Raw genomic sequence first — 14,102 nt, forward strand, 5'->3', positions numbered from 1 at the left:
GGGATTTTGCCATGGAGCCTCAGAGATTCTGCTGGCCTGAATGGGGGAGGGGCCTTCTGCTAAGCTCCCCTCTACTAGGACCAGTCCACACTACCATTCTCACCCCGAGGGGGAAGGGGGACGACAACGACAAGGTGTACCACAAAACCCAAACTAGACTAAGCCCCCTGGGAGGGAGTGCCCAAGAGACCCTGCACGTACTCAGAGGTCCTCAACTTGCAATGACCAGCGCAGATGGGGACACCCGCCAAAGGGAAACCCCTCTTTGCTTCCCTTCTTCTCGCCAGCCATGAATCCTCCTGGGTGCTTATGTCCAGAGCTCCCTTTTCTCTGCAGATCCTTTACCTGTAAGAAACGATCAGCCTGGCCTCCACTGAGGGAGGTCTTGAAACACGGGAATCATACAGAGTAGCCTGGGAAAAGAAAGGACAACTGTTTGAGCTTCATTCTTTACCCCACCAGCCATAGACTTCAGAGCTGAAGGCAACTCCCACTTACCTGCTCTCCAATGTCCCACCCTGAAGGAGTTTTCCTTCCTGAGGGAACATGACCACTATTTGTTGCATGTGGGCTAACAGACCAGAAGAGTTACCAAAGCTATATCACACTGCTTTAAGTAAGATGCATCCAAGCTGATTACACCTTTTTTTGGGGGGGGGGGTCTTCAGGGTAGCTTGCAGAGCAACAATTGCTACTACCCTCAACAGAAGGCTTAGGGTTAGCCTGCATGGAGCAGCAGTTTCTTCTACCCTTAAAAGAATGAATAATTAAAAACCTAATAATTTTAATAAACTTGCTGGGCAGACTAGATGGCCCATTTATGTCATCATTCACGTTATGTTACTATAGATGTTACAAAAAAAAAGTGGAAGAATATAATGGAACACCATTAATGTGTGTATTTTATGCCATCAATAGTACTAAGTGTATGCATGTACTTTTATCTGTATCACAAGCCTATATTCAAACACACTGTACACAAGTTCCTTGTGTTTGAAAATCAGTTGAAATTGTGCAGGCTAAAAAGTGAAAACTTACTGTCAAGTTACTAACAGCAGCCTTGGCTCTTGCACTTCACTCCTCAGCCCCCAGTTTTGGTCCTTCATCTGAGTATTCACACTTTCTTCCCTGCCTCCCCCACCTACATTACCTTTTCTCTGTCCCCTACCCATCTCTTTTTCTGTTGCGCACGCACCTCCTCCTGTCCCCACCTTCTATGCAGCCCCAGTTTTCTCCCATCCAACCCCTCCCTTTGTCCCTTCCCATGCTGCTCAACATACTTTTACCCCAAACCCTCTCTCTACCACCCCTTTGTTCCCCATTTATCCAACAATGCTACTCTGTCTCGCCCCCATCTCCCATAATGCTAAATCTGTTATCAGTCCAAAAAAACATCTCTTCCCCTAGTCTTGCTTTTTACCTCCCGTAGTGGTCGGTCAGGTCTCAATCTCTGATTCCCAGACAGTGGCTGGGTTACCAAGCTTCAGCAGTATGAAGACGGGAGGTTAGCAGCTTCGGGTTCAGGACTAGGATGGAGAAGAGTTCAGTGGCAGCAATAACTTCAGCAGATATGGGGGTGTGGGCAGACCGATTGGGCTGGGCAAGCAGTCCGCTCTGTTTTCTTACAAGCAGGTTCCGATAACTTGATGTACATGACAATTTTACATATGTTGCTAAAGTAATATACATAATGATTCGAATAAAAGGGTTAAGAAAGAAATGAAAAAAAGTTAAAAATGAATAGTAATAGTAAAGTAAAATTACAGGTCACAGAACGTTCAGGGCCAAATCTCTCTCTTTTTTTTTTTTTTTTTAATAGACAAGTAAATTGTGATCTATGAGAGAATTATCTCGGGGCCTAACCCACCTCATGCTCTTTTTACCACACAGCTCCAAGTCACCTTGTCGTGGGGTTTTGGTTTTTTATTTATTTATTTTATAATTATGACCTATAAATCGTAACACTTAATACTCAATTTTTAAAACATTTTCGAGGAAAAACACCAACGAGAAATCAAACCAAAGCATGATTGCTCGATTCAGGATGGGGAGACTTCTGCTATTAAGGTTTAGACTTGGTGCCACTTTCATTTCCACCACATTCTTCTCTATGCAGAAGCTCCTGGCTCGAGTTAGTTAGGTTTAGCGGTGCTATTTTCTAGAAAAAAAAAGTTAGTGATACTAGAACAAGATGGTAAGAAACGACTTACTTTTCAGGTCGGATTCCATTTAAATCCGTAATTTGTTACACGGCTGCACGCGTCTTCCTCGTCCGAGGTCTGCAACTAGAGCAATGCAGCATTGCCCTCCGCTGTTCCTGACCGACTCCCACCGGATGAGTCATAACGCCACGACTGCCGGCAAGCAAGAAAGGAGATCGCTAGCGCTCGGCCGCCCTCGTGCCCAGCCCTAAACTAGCGCAACCCGAATTATCCGAATAAAAAAAAATAAAATATCCAAGCAACGAGAAGAAGAAAAAAAAAGTGGCCCAAACTAGCAACTGTGATCTGGAGCTTGCGGGCCTTTACGTCATTTCCGGGCGACGAGCGGCAGCGTGGCGCCGGTGATGACGTCAGCGGCCGGCGGCGCGGCTGTGTGAAGGTGACACTGTCGCGGGGGATTTGCGCGCTCGTGACGTCATTGGATGTTTGGGCTGATTGCGGTTTCCCTGCGGAGCGAGGCGGGAGGGGAGGTAAGGTAAGGGGGGAGGGGAGGGGAGACGGGCTGGGCGAGTCACCTGCCTCTGTAGCCCTGCGGTTCCGTTTTGTGTTTTCGATAAACAAAAACAAAACCACAACAACCACCAGAGGACAAGGCCACCCGTACCAGGGCTGGCTCACTTCGTCTCCCGATGGCCTTCACTTTACCTTCATCACTAAGTAGTCTTCCATGAGAAATGTCACTGCACTGGTTAAGGCATTCAGAAGTGAGAACCGCCACGGGATAACTCTCAATGCACACGGGATGTTATTTTTAAGCGTCTTTTACCGAGCATATAAGAAATGGTGCAGAATATGATAAATGATCAGGAGCTTAAAAAATGGGCCCAGGCCCATAGGTCCTTCCTCCTCCTCGACTTTGATAATTAAACTGAAGATACCGAGGTAACTGAGTTATCCATCCCTTTTCACTTCTTTAGCCAACCCTGTCAAACACCACCTCTTGATTTTTCCGGCACTCTTCAGCCCCCCCTTGCTCTTACAGCTAACTCCCAGCCCAGCATGACCCCATTCAATCGCTCACTTCCCACTGCCCCTTCCCCAAATCCTCACTTATTCTTAAAGTTTGTACTCACTCCCTCTTTTCCCACCCAAACCCTACTTTTCCCTGCCCCACAGTTCCAAAGTCTTCAATCCCCTCAGTTTCTTCTCTTTTCCAACCTCGATTCTGGATCCTTCAAAACAGCATAGGGTCTTGCCAACATGCCATCACCACGCCTTTGAAAACAGTGTCAGGTAGTGTAGACATTGGTGCAGATCAGGAGCCTCTGCCTGCAGGGCAGCCTAGGATAGTCACATCAAACAATGCTGCTTCCTTTGCCTATCTCTCTGGGGTCGATGCAATAAAAGTGCGTAGAAAATGGGTGCTTGTATTGAGTGCCCATTTTCCTAACGCACGCCCATCCACCTCTCCTGGGCGCACGATGCGATATGTTAATGTGGTGCCACACTAAAAAGGATGTGCTAGGGATCAGTTGTGTGTCCCTAGTGCATCCTTGGCATCAGGCACCCAGGAGACATGGCTATGCGTTTGTTAGGTAAACAGATGCTCATAAATTCACCATCAAGACATTTATTTTCATGATGCTGCTTTTTTTTTTTTTCCTTCTACTTAGTATCACGACAATATTAAGTAGGAGGAACCACAGAAATGCAGTATTTTTTGCTTTTTTTGTGGAGGCTTGGAGCACATCAAGACTTAATGCCAGCTCCAGGGCTGGCATTAATTTTTGCATGTTAAAATGTGCGTATCAGGTGCACGGTGATTTTTTTGCATTGGGGTAATAGCTAATAGCCTCATCTACATGGCATTTACAAGTGTTGAGCACTTCTAGTTATGCGCTGGTTTGGATGCACGTTTTGCATGTGTTAATCTCATTATTGTATCAGGAGTTATTCTAGTGCATCCAAAATGTGCGTCTAACCGCAGATCAAGTTATGTACTAGGCGGAGTGCACTCTCCAGAACTGAACGCAGTACTCCAGAGGAGCTCTCACGAAGGACTTGTACAGAGTCAAGATCATCTCCTTTTTCCTGCTGATTGTGCCTCTTTCGATGCAGCCCAGTGTTCTTCTGGCCTTGGCCACCACCTTGACTCATTGCTTTGCTGCTTTCCCAGTCCGTGCACATCAGCCTCTTGCCTCCCGTCACGTAGAGCTCCTTTGGATTTCTGCACATCAGATGCAGGACTCTGCACTTCTTGGCATTAAATCCCAATTGCCAAACCTTTGACAACTCCTCAAGCTTTAATATTCAAAATCACTAATTGACTCCTGTTTTGAATATTTTCTCTGGGAAGGGAGGGTTATCTGTTTAATAGAACAAGATAATTAACTTGTGGGAATCAAACTAGTGACTAGTTGCCCAGGAACCCGTATTTTTACCTTTTCAGATCTAATAAATGACCGTTGCAAATACTTAGCAAACAAATACTAACTTACACTAACTCACAAACTTAGCTCAAAGCCTATTATCTCTAAACTCTCACAATTCCCAACAATGGCAAACAAATACTAATGTATACGAGCTCACAAAATTAGTCCAAAGTCCGATTTCTAAATGCACACAATTCTTAACATTTCCGAACAAAGACAATTCTTAAAAACTAACACACACTAATATTTTAACCCTTTAAAATATTTTAAGTGTTCTTTCCCAGCCAGTCCAATTTACCAGTAGCAGATGAAGATTCTGTAGTCAACACTCCCTCTGGACTCAGTTTTCACTTTCCTGTATAATCTGTGTTTTTAAGGCAATGACTTCAAAGAAAGTGCATGAAAAGACAATCTCCTCTGAGAGAGTCAAACTGCAAAGGGATTAACAATTGGCCTTCTAAACTAATCTCCCTTCCTGTTTCTAATAACACTTCCCGTTAACACCTTTTCACATGAAACACTAATGGATTGTGAGGAACTGCAGAAGGACCTTGCAAGACTAGGAGCCTGGATATCTGAATGGCAGATGAAATTCAACGTGGAAATGTGCAAACTGATGCAGATAGAGAAAAATAATCCCAACTACAGGTGGACAAGGTTGGGTTCCATCACCAGCTAGGAAAAGGATCTTGGAGTCATTGTGGACTTTGAGTTGAAATCCACTGCTCAGTGTGCAGAGACAGTCAAAAAATCAAATCGGAATGATCTGAAAAGGAATGGAGAATACAACTGAAAATATCATATTGCCTCTGTATTGATCCACGATGCAACTGCTCCTTGAGATTTATTAGCAATTCTGGTCACCGCATCTCAAAAAAGACATAGAGGAATTAGGAAATGGTGCAGAGGAGGGCGACAAAAATGATAAAGGGGATGGGATGGGATGGCTCCCCTCCGATGAGAGACTCTTCAGCTTGGAAAAGAGCCAGCCGAGAGGAGACATAAAAGTACGATCTGCACTTTATTTTAAATCCGCTGGTCGTTAGTTACATGGAGTATCCTCTCATTTTAGTATTACTTGGGAAGGTAAATAATCAAGGCTGGCTTCAACGAGTGGGTGCCCATAAGCATGGAGTTTGCCATCTCCCCCATGCGATTACTCCCTTTCCCGGTATCCTCAGAGGGGGCTGTGCATTCAGAGGCTCTGTGGCAGCCCCACTCTTCCTACGGAAATAGGAAGGGTGGGGCTAATGCAGGGCCTGTGCTGAATTTCTTTTCCCCAAATTGCTGCTGCTGTTGGGCTGCAGGCCTGAATTGACGGCATGCATCAGTAATGGCACTCCAGCACTCATGAACATTTGACCTAAATCCAGGCCTGCAAATAGCTGTCCTTTGTTTACCCATTCCACCTCACTCAGGATTATATAAACTTCTGTTTTACTCAGTGCACAATCACAAACTGTAGAACCTGTTGCCAGAGGACGTGGTCAAGGTGACTTAACATAGTGGGGTTTAAAAGAGGTTTGGACAAATTTCTGAAAGAATAGTCCATAATACATTATTACCCAGGTTAGCCAAGGGAAAGCTATTGCTATCCCTGGGAGTGAGTAACCAGAAATAGGTTTATTCTTGTGACCTGGACTGACCACTGTCCGAGGCATGATTCTGAACTCGATGGACCTTGGTCTGACTCAGCAGGGCATTTCTTATATTCTGATATGCCAGCGTCTGCTCAGCTTTGGCTGGTGCTGCTGCTTGGCTTGCATGTTCCTTTGTATTGATCCTCCTAGCAATGGAGCATTCCTTGGTCTGATTACCATTAGCAACAGTAACCCAGCTCCTCTTTTATTGCTAACTACAAAATCTGCATTTTCTCTCTTTTCCACCTCTGCAGAGTGAAACTTGTGCAAAATGTTGGCAGTGAGAGAGGCTCTCCGTTCCCTATACCCCTCCCAGGGAGCTGTGCTGTCCCTCGTACGCTTCACATCCTCCACCCCGCAGCAGGTAAGTGCCTGTGCCTGTATGCAGGGCACGGGGACAGTCCAAAGCGCTCTACCCGTGTTCATCCCTCCCACAGGGTGGATAAAAGTCGATGCCTTTCACAACAGTGTGTGGACTTTTGGCTGTGTTGGGAGCGCTGGAATATATTTTAGATGCCTCCCCGGTGGGGAGGGCACGTTTGGGAATTGTCAGGGAGTCGGGCGCTTGTTCGCTGGGAGCCTGGTCGACTAGTTCCGGCGCCATGCTCTCCATTCCCAGCTAGCATGGGAACAGGCGCCATTTTGGACACCTCGCCGGCTCCCGTTGAGGGGGAGGGGGATCTTCTTCCTGCGCTATCCCCGCAAGTTACAGTCTCCAGGGAGGGGCGGTTTTATCAGGGATCGGCCGAGCAGAGCCCCGGGGGAGGACTCTGATTCCTCCTCCTCTTTTTCTTCTGAATTTGTTCCTGCCATAAACCTTAGCCTTCCTAATATATTAATACTTAGGGCTAACTTACCCCTGGTCCCAACTTCAGGCGATTTCCCTCTGAAGCAGGCTCTGGCTGGAGGTCTGGAGAACCGTCTGGGGAGGAGACCTGCTTTCGGGTTTAGTTTTGGCAGGGCTGCCGGCCTTCTCTCAGCTTTTCACCGCCTCAGACCCCCACGCCACCATCCAACCCCAGGCAGGGCACATCTTCTCTCTGATCTCCTGGCCACACCTAGTCTTCTCCCTCCTCGATAGCTGGGGGTGCTGGGGCTGCTTCAGATCCGCCCCTTCCATATTTGTCCCCATCTTATACTTTCCAGCTGATAAAAATCATTAGGCTCTTTGCCACATTGCAGGTCTTTTCCCCCCCTCCCCTTTTTCTCGGGGGGGGAGGAGGGCTGCCAGTCTGGATGGGGCTGTTGCCACGTCAGCTTAAAGTTGTCGGGGTTCGTTTTGGCTTGGGTGCAGGTCACTTCTAAGGGACTGCAGGTGGCGCTCTCGGTTAAGTAGCAGTGCATGAAAAGTTTTTATTCTCTGTCTCCACCTGCTGGTAGGGATGCATAAACTCACTTGTCTGGACTGATCTGTGGTATTCCAGGAATGAAAATTAGCAGGTAAGAACCAGTTTTCCTTTTTGTCTTTCTCCAGACTGCTCCAAAGAAAACTAAATTTGGGCCTTTGAATGATGAGGATCGGATATTCACAAATCTCTACGGATTCCATGACTGGAGGTAATGCTGCCTGAGTTTCTTTAATTTCGGCTTCAGTGACTCTCTGTTCTTACCCAGGATCTGCTTTCTCCAAACCTGTTAGGCTTTCTGACCCTGTGGCAACCCCTGTGCCATCCAGTCAAAGAGGTAAAAAAAATTCTGTCTTCTGTAAATGATTATCTCTGTGCTGGTCCCTTGAGCCAGTCAGTATTAAATAGACTGCCTCTGCCCCTTTAATGGAAGTCCAAGGATAATTATACATTTGCTCCGATTGTTATCCTTATTATAATATAGAAGATCAGCGATTCTTAACCGGTGTGTCGCCAAGCACCGGCAGGTGTGTCGCGGCTCCTGGTATCCCTTCTCTCTTTTTCCAGCCCCCGTGGGCCACTGGGAAGCCTCCTTTCTTCCTGCCCCCGACTGCCCACTGGGAAGCCTCCTTCATTCTTTCTGCCCCCCACGCAGGCCAATCGGAAGCCTCCTCCCGTCTACCTGCCAGTGGGAGTAGGAAGAAGGGAGGAAGCCTCTGATTGGCCGGTGAGGCAGGAAGAAGGGGCATCGCGTAGCCCGGGGTTGGGGTGGTTTGAGGGGGGGCTAGGAGAGATGGCAGTGTTGAGACCTGACAAAGCAGGGCCACCATGGGAGCTCATTCTTGCGACTGTCGCTGCCCAACGTCTCCACTCCGCCCTCCTTGGCGACTCCCTCTTGCTCAAGTGGAAGTTTGGCTGCTATGGCGTCACTCTGCCGTCTTCCTCCGGCGTTCTCCGGAGTGGCTCGACGCTGCAATCCGCCATGTTTCACAAGGGCCTAAGGGCGCGTGAGCGGCGCGGCCCCGACTGATGTACCAGCAGTGGCGCGAACCTCAGGGGCGTCCCCCTGAGATGACGTCATCAGTACCGGATAAATAAGGTCTTAGAAATCACTAACTAATGGAGTTAGCAAGGACCAGGATTCGTTCTAAGCTACTCTGCCTCCTCGGACTTACCAGGGGTACCCGCTCCTCGGGGGCCTTGCTCTCTCTTTGTTTTTCAGGTCAGTCAGGAACCGGTACTCGCTCCTCGAGGGCCCATGTTCCCGGACTGGTTGCTGAATACTTATTCTGCCTGGAGGTCATCACTGCCTACCACACCAGTGAGTTACCTTCTCTCTCTCAGAGCTTTCCCTGGAACCAGGTACTCGCTCCTCGAGGGCCTAAGTCATTCCAACACCTGGACTACTTCTAGAGACTACAGTGTGAGTGTTACCATCAAGGCTCTGTTCTTGAACTCTGCATACCTGCCTACTCACTATCTCAGTTTCTCTACAGCTCAGTTATCCAGGGATCGCTGTTCCAGTACCTGAGGGACTACAGTCCTGCTGGGCACTTCCAGCTCACTACTGCCACCTCTGGTGATTCCATATACTGTCTAATAAAAGAACTTGTGTGTGTCTGTCTCCATACTCTGAGCCTGACCGGTGGTCCCTCTCGGGATCTTTCCCCAGGGGCGTGGTCATCTGCTGCTGGCCCAAGGATCCACCCACAACTACCTCAAACACCAACACTCATCCCCATGGCGATAAAGAGGAAACCCAACCCCGACCAAGCAAGGCCGCCACAGGAGCTCATTCCCATGGCGGCGAAGAGGAAACCCGACCTAGGCTGCCACGGGAGCTCATTCCCATAGCAGTGAAGAGGAAACCCGACCTAGGCTACCACGGGAGCTCATCCCTGTGGCGGCGAAAAAGAAGGCCCGCTGGAGTAAAGCCGTGGCGGAACTGGAGCCCATCCCTGCAGTGAAGGAAGTAGTTGTTTGCCAATGAGAGCTTGTATGTGTGGGTGTGAATGGGTGCCTGGGTGAGAGCTTATGTGAATGGGTGCAGGAGCATTTGTGTGTGATTGAGAGAGAGACTGGTCAGGAAGATGACTGGTGTGTGTGTGTGAGAGAGACTGAGACTGGTTGTGGGGTCTAATTGGATGTGTGTGTGAGTGACTGGTTGTGGGCGCTGTGAGGTCAGAGCTTCGGCAGCCCTTGCTGCTTCTGGTGAGTGCTATTGGCCTGGAAGGGAAAGGAGTAGGAGAGTTGCTGGAGGAGGTAAGTAAAGGTGGCTTTTAAGTTTATTTTTCTTGATTGACTGCCATTTTAATTATTGGGAATTATGCAGTGTTTGCTGTTTTGAAATATTTTATTGCTATTTGGGCATGTTTTAATCATTTTTGTGAGTTTTTAAGTGTTGGATGTTATTCTGTTCAGCAGCTGTTTTGTAACATCTATTAGTATAGCTTTTCAGTTATTTCTGTCTCAGGATCTATAGCAGCTTGGCTTATTCTGTTTTCCCAATAGGAAATGTATTAGTGTTCAGGGCCTGGTTTAATAGTTGTATTTCTTAGATAGGGTTATTATTGTTTGAGTGTGTTCCATAATACAGGTGTAACTGTGTGCATTATTGCAGATCCTGGGACTGTTAGGAGCTATATTTCTCTTTCCATTTCTCCAGGTTCGCACTGCATGCAGAGTGGCTTTTTTGGTTTTCCATTCCAGTTTCTGCCACCATATTTATAATTTGTGGTTTTTCTGTATTTGATGAAGGTCAGTTCTGGGTGTGTGACAGAGGTGAGGTATTTTACTAGCATGTAGGCATTTGTATCAATCTTATTTGTTGTGTTTTCCCAATAGGAAATGTATTAGTGTTCAGGGCCTGGTTTAATAGTTGTATTTCTTAGACCGGGTTGTTACTGTTTGAGTGTGTTCCATAATCACAGGTGTAACTGTGTGCATTATTGCAGATCTTGGGACTATTTTAGGAGCTATATTTCTCTTTCCATTTCTCCAGGTTCGCACTGCATGCAGAGTGGCTTTTTTGGTTTTCCATTCCAGTTTCTGTCTCCATATTTATAATTTGTGGTTTTTCTGTACTTGGTGAAGGTCAGTTCTGGGTGTGTGATCGAAGTGAGGTATTTTACTAGGATGTAGGCATTTGTATCAATCTTATTTGTTGTGTTTTCTCAATAGGATATGCATTAGTGGTAAATTACTGTCTTTTCATAAGGAGGGCTATTGTGCCTGGTAGTAAAGGGAATTTGTTTTGCTTTTGCTGAGATGTCATCAGAACCAGAATATCTTTTTTTTATATGGCGAGTTGTACAGGGTAATGCCCTGCACAACTCATTGCTGGGGGTCGAGGGGTTTCCTGTGGATACAGAGTGCATGTTTACATTTAGCCCTGTGACTGTCACATGTTCAGTGTGTCATGCATGTGAGAACCATCTGTCAGGTGTGTCCCAGCCGAAAAAAGGTTGAGAACCACTGTAGTAGATGATGGCCAAAAGATATATTTATTTATTTAAGGTTTTTATATACCGGCATTCATGAAGCGATCACATCATGCCGGTTTACAAATAAACAGGGGTGCAATAAATAAATAAATAAATAAATAAATAAATATTTATTTAAGGTTTTTATATACCGGCATTCATGAAGCGATCACATCATGCTGGTTTACAAATAAACAGGGGTGCAATAAATACATCAAAACAGAAATAACGTGTGGAAGAAAGCAGTTACAAATAGACCAATTTGCTCATCTTGTCTGCCCACACTGCCAAGGATGCTTCCCAGCTGCTACCCATAGAGTTTGACTCCTTATCCAAGGCAGTTTTTGCTATTTTCTCCTTTGTACTTCGACCTCTTAGGCAGCCAAGCATACAAGCTTTCCTTTCTAGTTCACAGCCAGCATCCCTCCTCTCTCATATCTAAGCACAAAGCCCACACCAGCATGGCTGTTGCCTGAACATGTGACTTTTTTAGATCCCTGTAGCCTTTCCCGATGGTACTCCACCATCAGCAAGCCACCACAGTGACCAAGTCGACAGAAGGAGATCATAGCCTGCTAGGCAGATCCAGCTATTTCATCACCTGCATTTCCCTTGAACGTCTACTTGTTGTTATTCTTGCAGATTGTCATACAGACCCAGTTGCTCGCTAGTTCTGTCATTGCATATAATGGTATAATGGAGGCTTTGAAGGTCTGATACCTATTGTTGGACCCTACATGAGAGATGCTGGAGTGCAGGAGCTTTCCAGGCTACAGGGGTCCCTCCTCCAGTTGTGACCTCTGTTGTCTTCAAAACTCCTATGCTCAGCGTTTCTTGGGCTGATCCAGTAAAAGGTATAACAACTTAGAGAGTCCAGTTTTCTTCAGCTTTCTAATGACTTTCTCCCCCTCCCCATGCTTTTCCTGTCTGTAGGTTGAAGGGCGCGCAGCTTCGTGGTGATTGGTATAAAACTAAAGAAATTCTGCTGAAAGGAATCGATTGGACCCTGCATGAGATAAAAACATCGGGCTTGCGGGGAAGGGGAGGGGCCGGATTCCCCACCGGTCTCAAATGGAGTTTCATGAACAAACCATCTGATGGCAGGTAACAACGTGCAAGCCTAACAGTGTCCACAGGGGTATAGTGCACGAGCGTGCTGCCCGCGGAACAGAAAAAGAGTGTTGTGCAGTGATGATGAGGCAAGGCAGTGCCTCTAAGGGTCAGCAAGAGACTCTGGGTGGGATAGTGCAGTTTGGTGCCGATATCATGTGATAGGTAACGCCAATGTATTGACAAGACTTGTCCTACCTGATTTGGTCATGGAACAGTGGGAGCAGTCCGATTGCTCACTGATTTATAATTTAAAAAAATTACCATACAGGGGTCAGGCTGAGTGTCCATTATTTCGAACAGCGGCCAGTTCAGGTGACAAGTACCTGGCGAGTTGTCAAACAGTAAATAAATCCCATTCTCCAGGGACAAGCAGGATGTCACATAGGTGACATCATCGGATGGAGCCCCAGCCAGGAACTTTGACCTCAGAGATTCTAGAACTTTCAAGCATGCCCTACTGAGCACGTGCAGCTGTAGTTATCACCCTGCTCCCTAGGCAGGCTCCCTCAGTCTTTTTTTGGGTTTTTTTTTCCCGCGGAGCCTTGTGATCGTGGGAGCTGTGTGTTTCATGGTATTCAGCTTTGCTCTCTCCTCACAGTTTTTATAAGTGATTTTTTTCTAGAGCTGCAGCTATTTTTCTTTCTCTTACGTAGTTTCCTTTTTCTTTTCCTTTCTTCCTCTTCTTTCCACTGTCTGCCAGCCGCATAGCGGGCCTTAGTCACTGTGCAGCCTGGCAGAGTCTAATACTATCTTTTATTAAATAAATACTGCACCTGCAGTTTGAATTGGAAGACAGGGAGAAAACGGGTGAGGTGGAACAACAGTGGGTCAGATTAAAAAGAGCTGTTATAAAGGCAACAAATCTGTATGTTAGGAAAGTAAAGAAGAGTATAAGAGGAAAAAGAAACTGATCTGGTTCTCTAAGGAGGTAGCTGAAAAAATTAAGGCAAAAAGAACAGCATTTAAGAAATATAAAGGATCCCCCAAAAAAAGAATACAAGGAATAATATTTGTTAAAACTGAGGGAGTCGAAGAAAAAAATCTGGAAAGCAAAAAGTCAGGCAGAAGAAAGGATTGCCAAAGAGGTAAAGAGAGGAGACAAAACATTTTTCAGATATATCAAAGAAAGAAGGGAGGTCCGAAGTGGTATAGTGAAATTGAAAGGTGATAAGGAGTAGTATGTAGAGAGAGATGAAGAAATGGCGGAAATATTAAACAAATACTTCAGTTCGTTGTTCACTAAAGAAGACCCTGGAGAAGGACCGTTGCTGGTTGACAAGACTGTAGATGGAGATGGGGTAGATGCAACTCCATTTACAGAAGAGAATGTCTGGGAAGAGCTAGGAAAACTGAAAGTGGACAAAGCCATGGGGCCTGATGAAGTTCATCCCAGGATACTGAGGGAGCTCAGAGATGTGCTGGCGGCTCCGCTGCGTGACCTGTTCAATAGATCCCTGGAAACGGGAGTGGTGCCGAGAGATTGGAGAAGAGCAGCGGTGGTCCCGCTTCACAAGAGTGGGAGCAGAGAGGAGACTGGAAACTACAGGCTGGCTAGTCTTACCTGGATACTCTGCTGAAGGAAAGGATAGTCAACTATCTACAGTCAGGAGGATTGCTGGACCCGAGGCAGCATGGATTCACCAAGGGAAGGTCCTGTCAGACAAATCTAAATGTCTAATGAATTGGATCAAGGAAGTGCGCTCGATGTGATCTACTTGGATTTCAGCAAATCTTTTGATAGGAGGCTTCTGAATAAAATGAGAGACTTAGGAGTGAGCGCCAAAGTGGTGACATGAATTACAAACTGGTTGATGGATAGAAGACAGTGTGTAATGTTAAATGGAACCTACTCTGAAAAGAAAATAGTGTTAAGTGTAATGCCACAAGGATTGGTGTTGGAACCTGTTCTGTTCAATATTTTTGTGAG

The 14,102-nt window shown here is 46.4% G+C and overlaps 1 protein-coding gene across 3 annotated transcripts in view; it reads left to right on the forward strand.

The window, feature by feature from the left end:
* Nucleotides 1-2,544: 2,544 nt before the first annotated feature.
* The window catches only part of NDUFV1 (NADH:ubiquinone oxidoreductase core subunit V1), a 32,479-nt gene continuing 20,921 nt past the window's right edge, over nt 2,545-14,102 (forward strand). The window contains exons 1-4 of one of the 3 annotated variants that reach the window (XM_029575936.1): nt 2,545-2,692; nt 6,489-6,598; nt 7,709-7,791; nt 11,996-12,166. In XM_029575936.1, the coding sequence (XP_029431796.1) occupies nt 6,506-6,598; nt 7,709-7,791; nt 11,996-12,166 (347 nt within the window). In that variant the 5' untranslated portion in view covers nt 2,545-2,692; nt 6,489-6,505. Of the gene's footprint in view, nt 2,698-3,082; nt 3,105-6,488; nt 6,599-7,708; nt 7,792-11,995; nt 12,167-14,102 lie in introns of those variants that run through there. The other 2 variants (XM_029575938.1, XM_029575939.1) reach the window with 2 other exon arrangements.

The sequence above is a fragment of the Rhinatrema bivittatum genome, chromosome 13 (assembly GCF_901001135.1).
Source record: "Rhinatrema bivittatum chromosome 13, aRhiBiv1.1, whole genome shotgun sequence".
Classification (NCBI taxonomy): Eukaryota; Metazoa; Chordata; class Amphibia; order Gymnophiona; family Rhinatrematidae; genus Rhinatrema; species Rhinatrema bivittatum.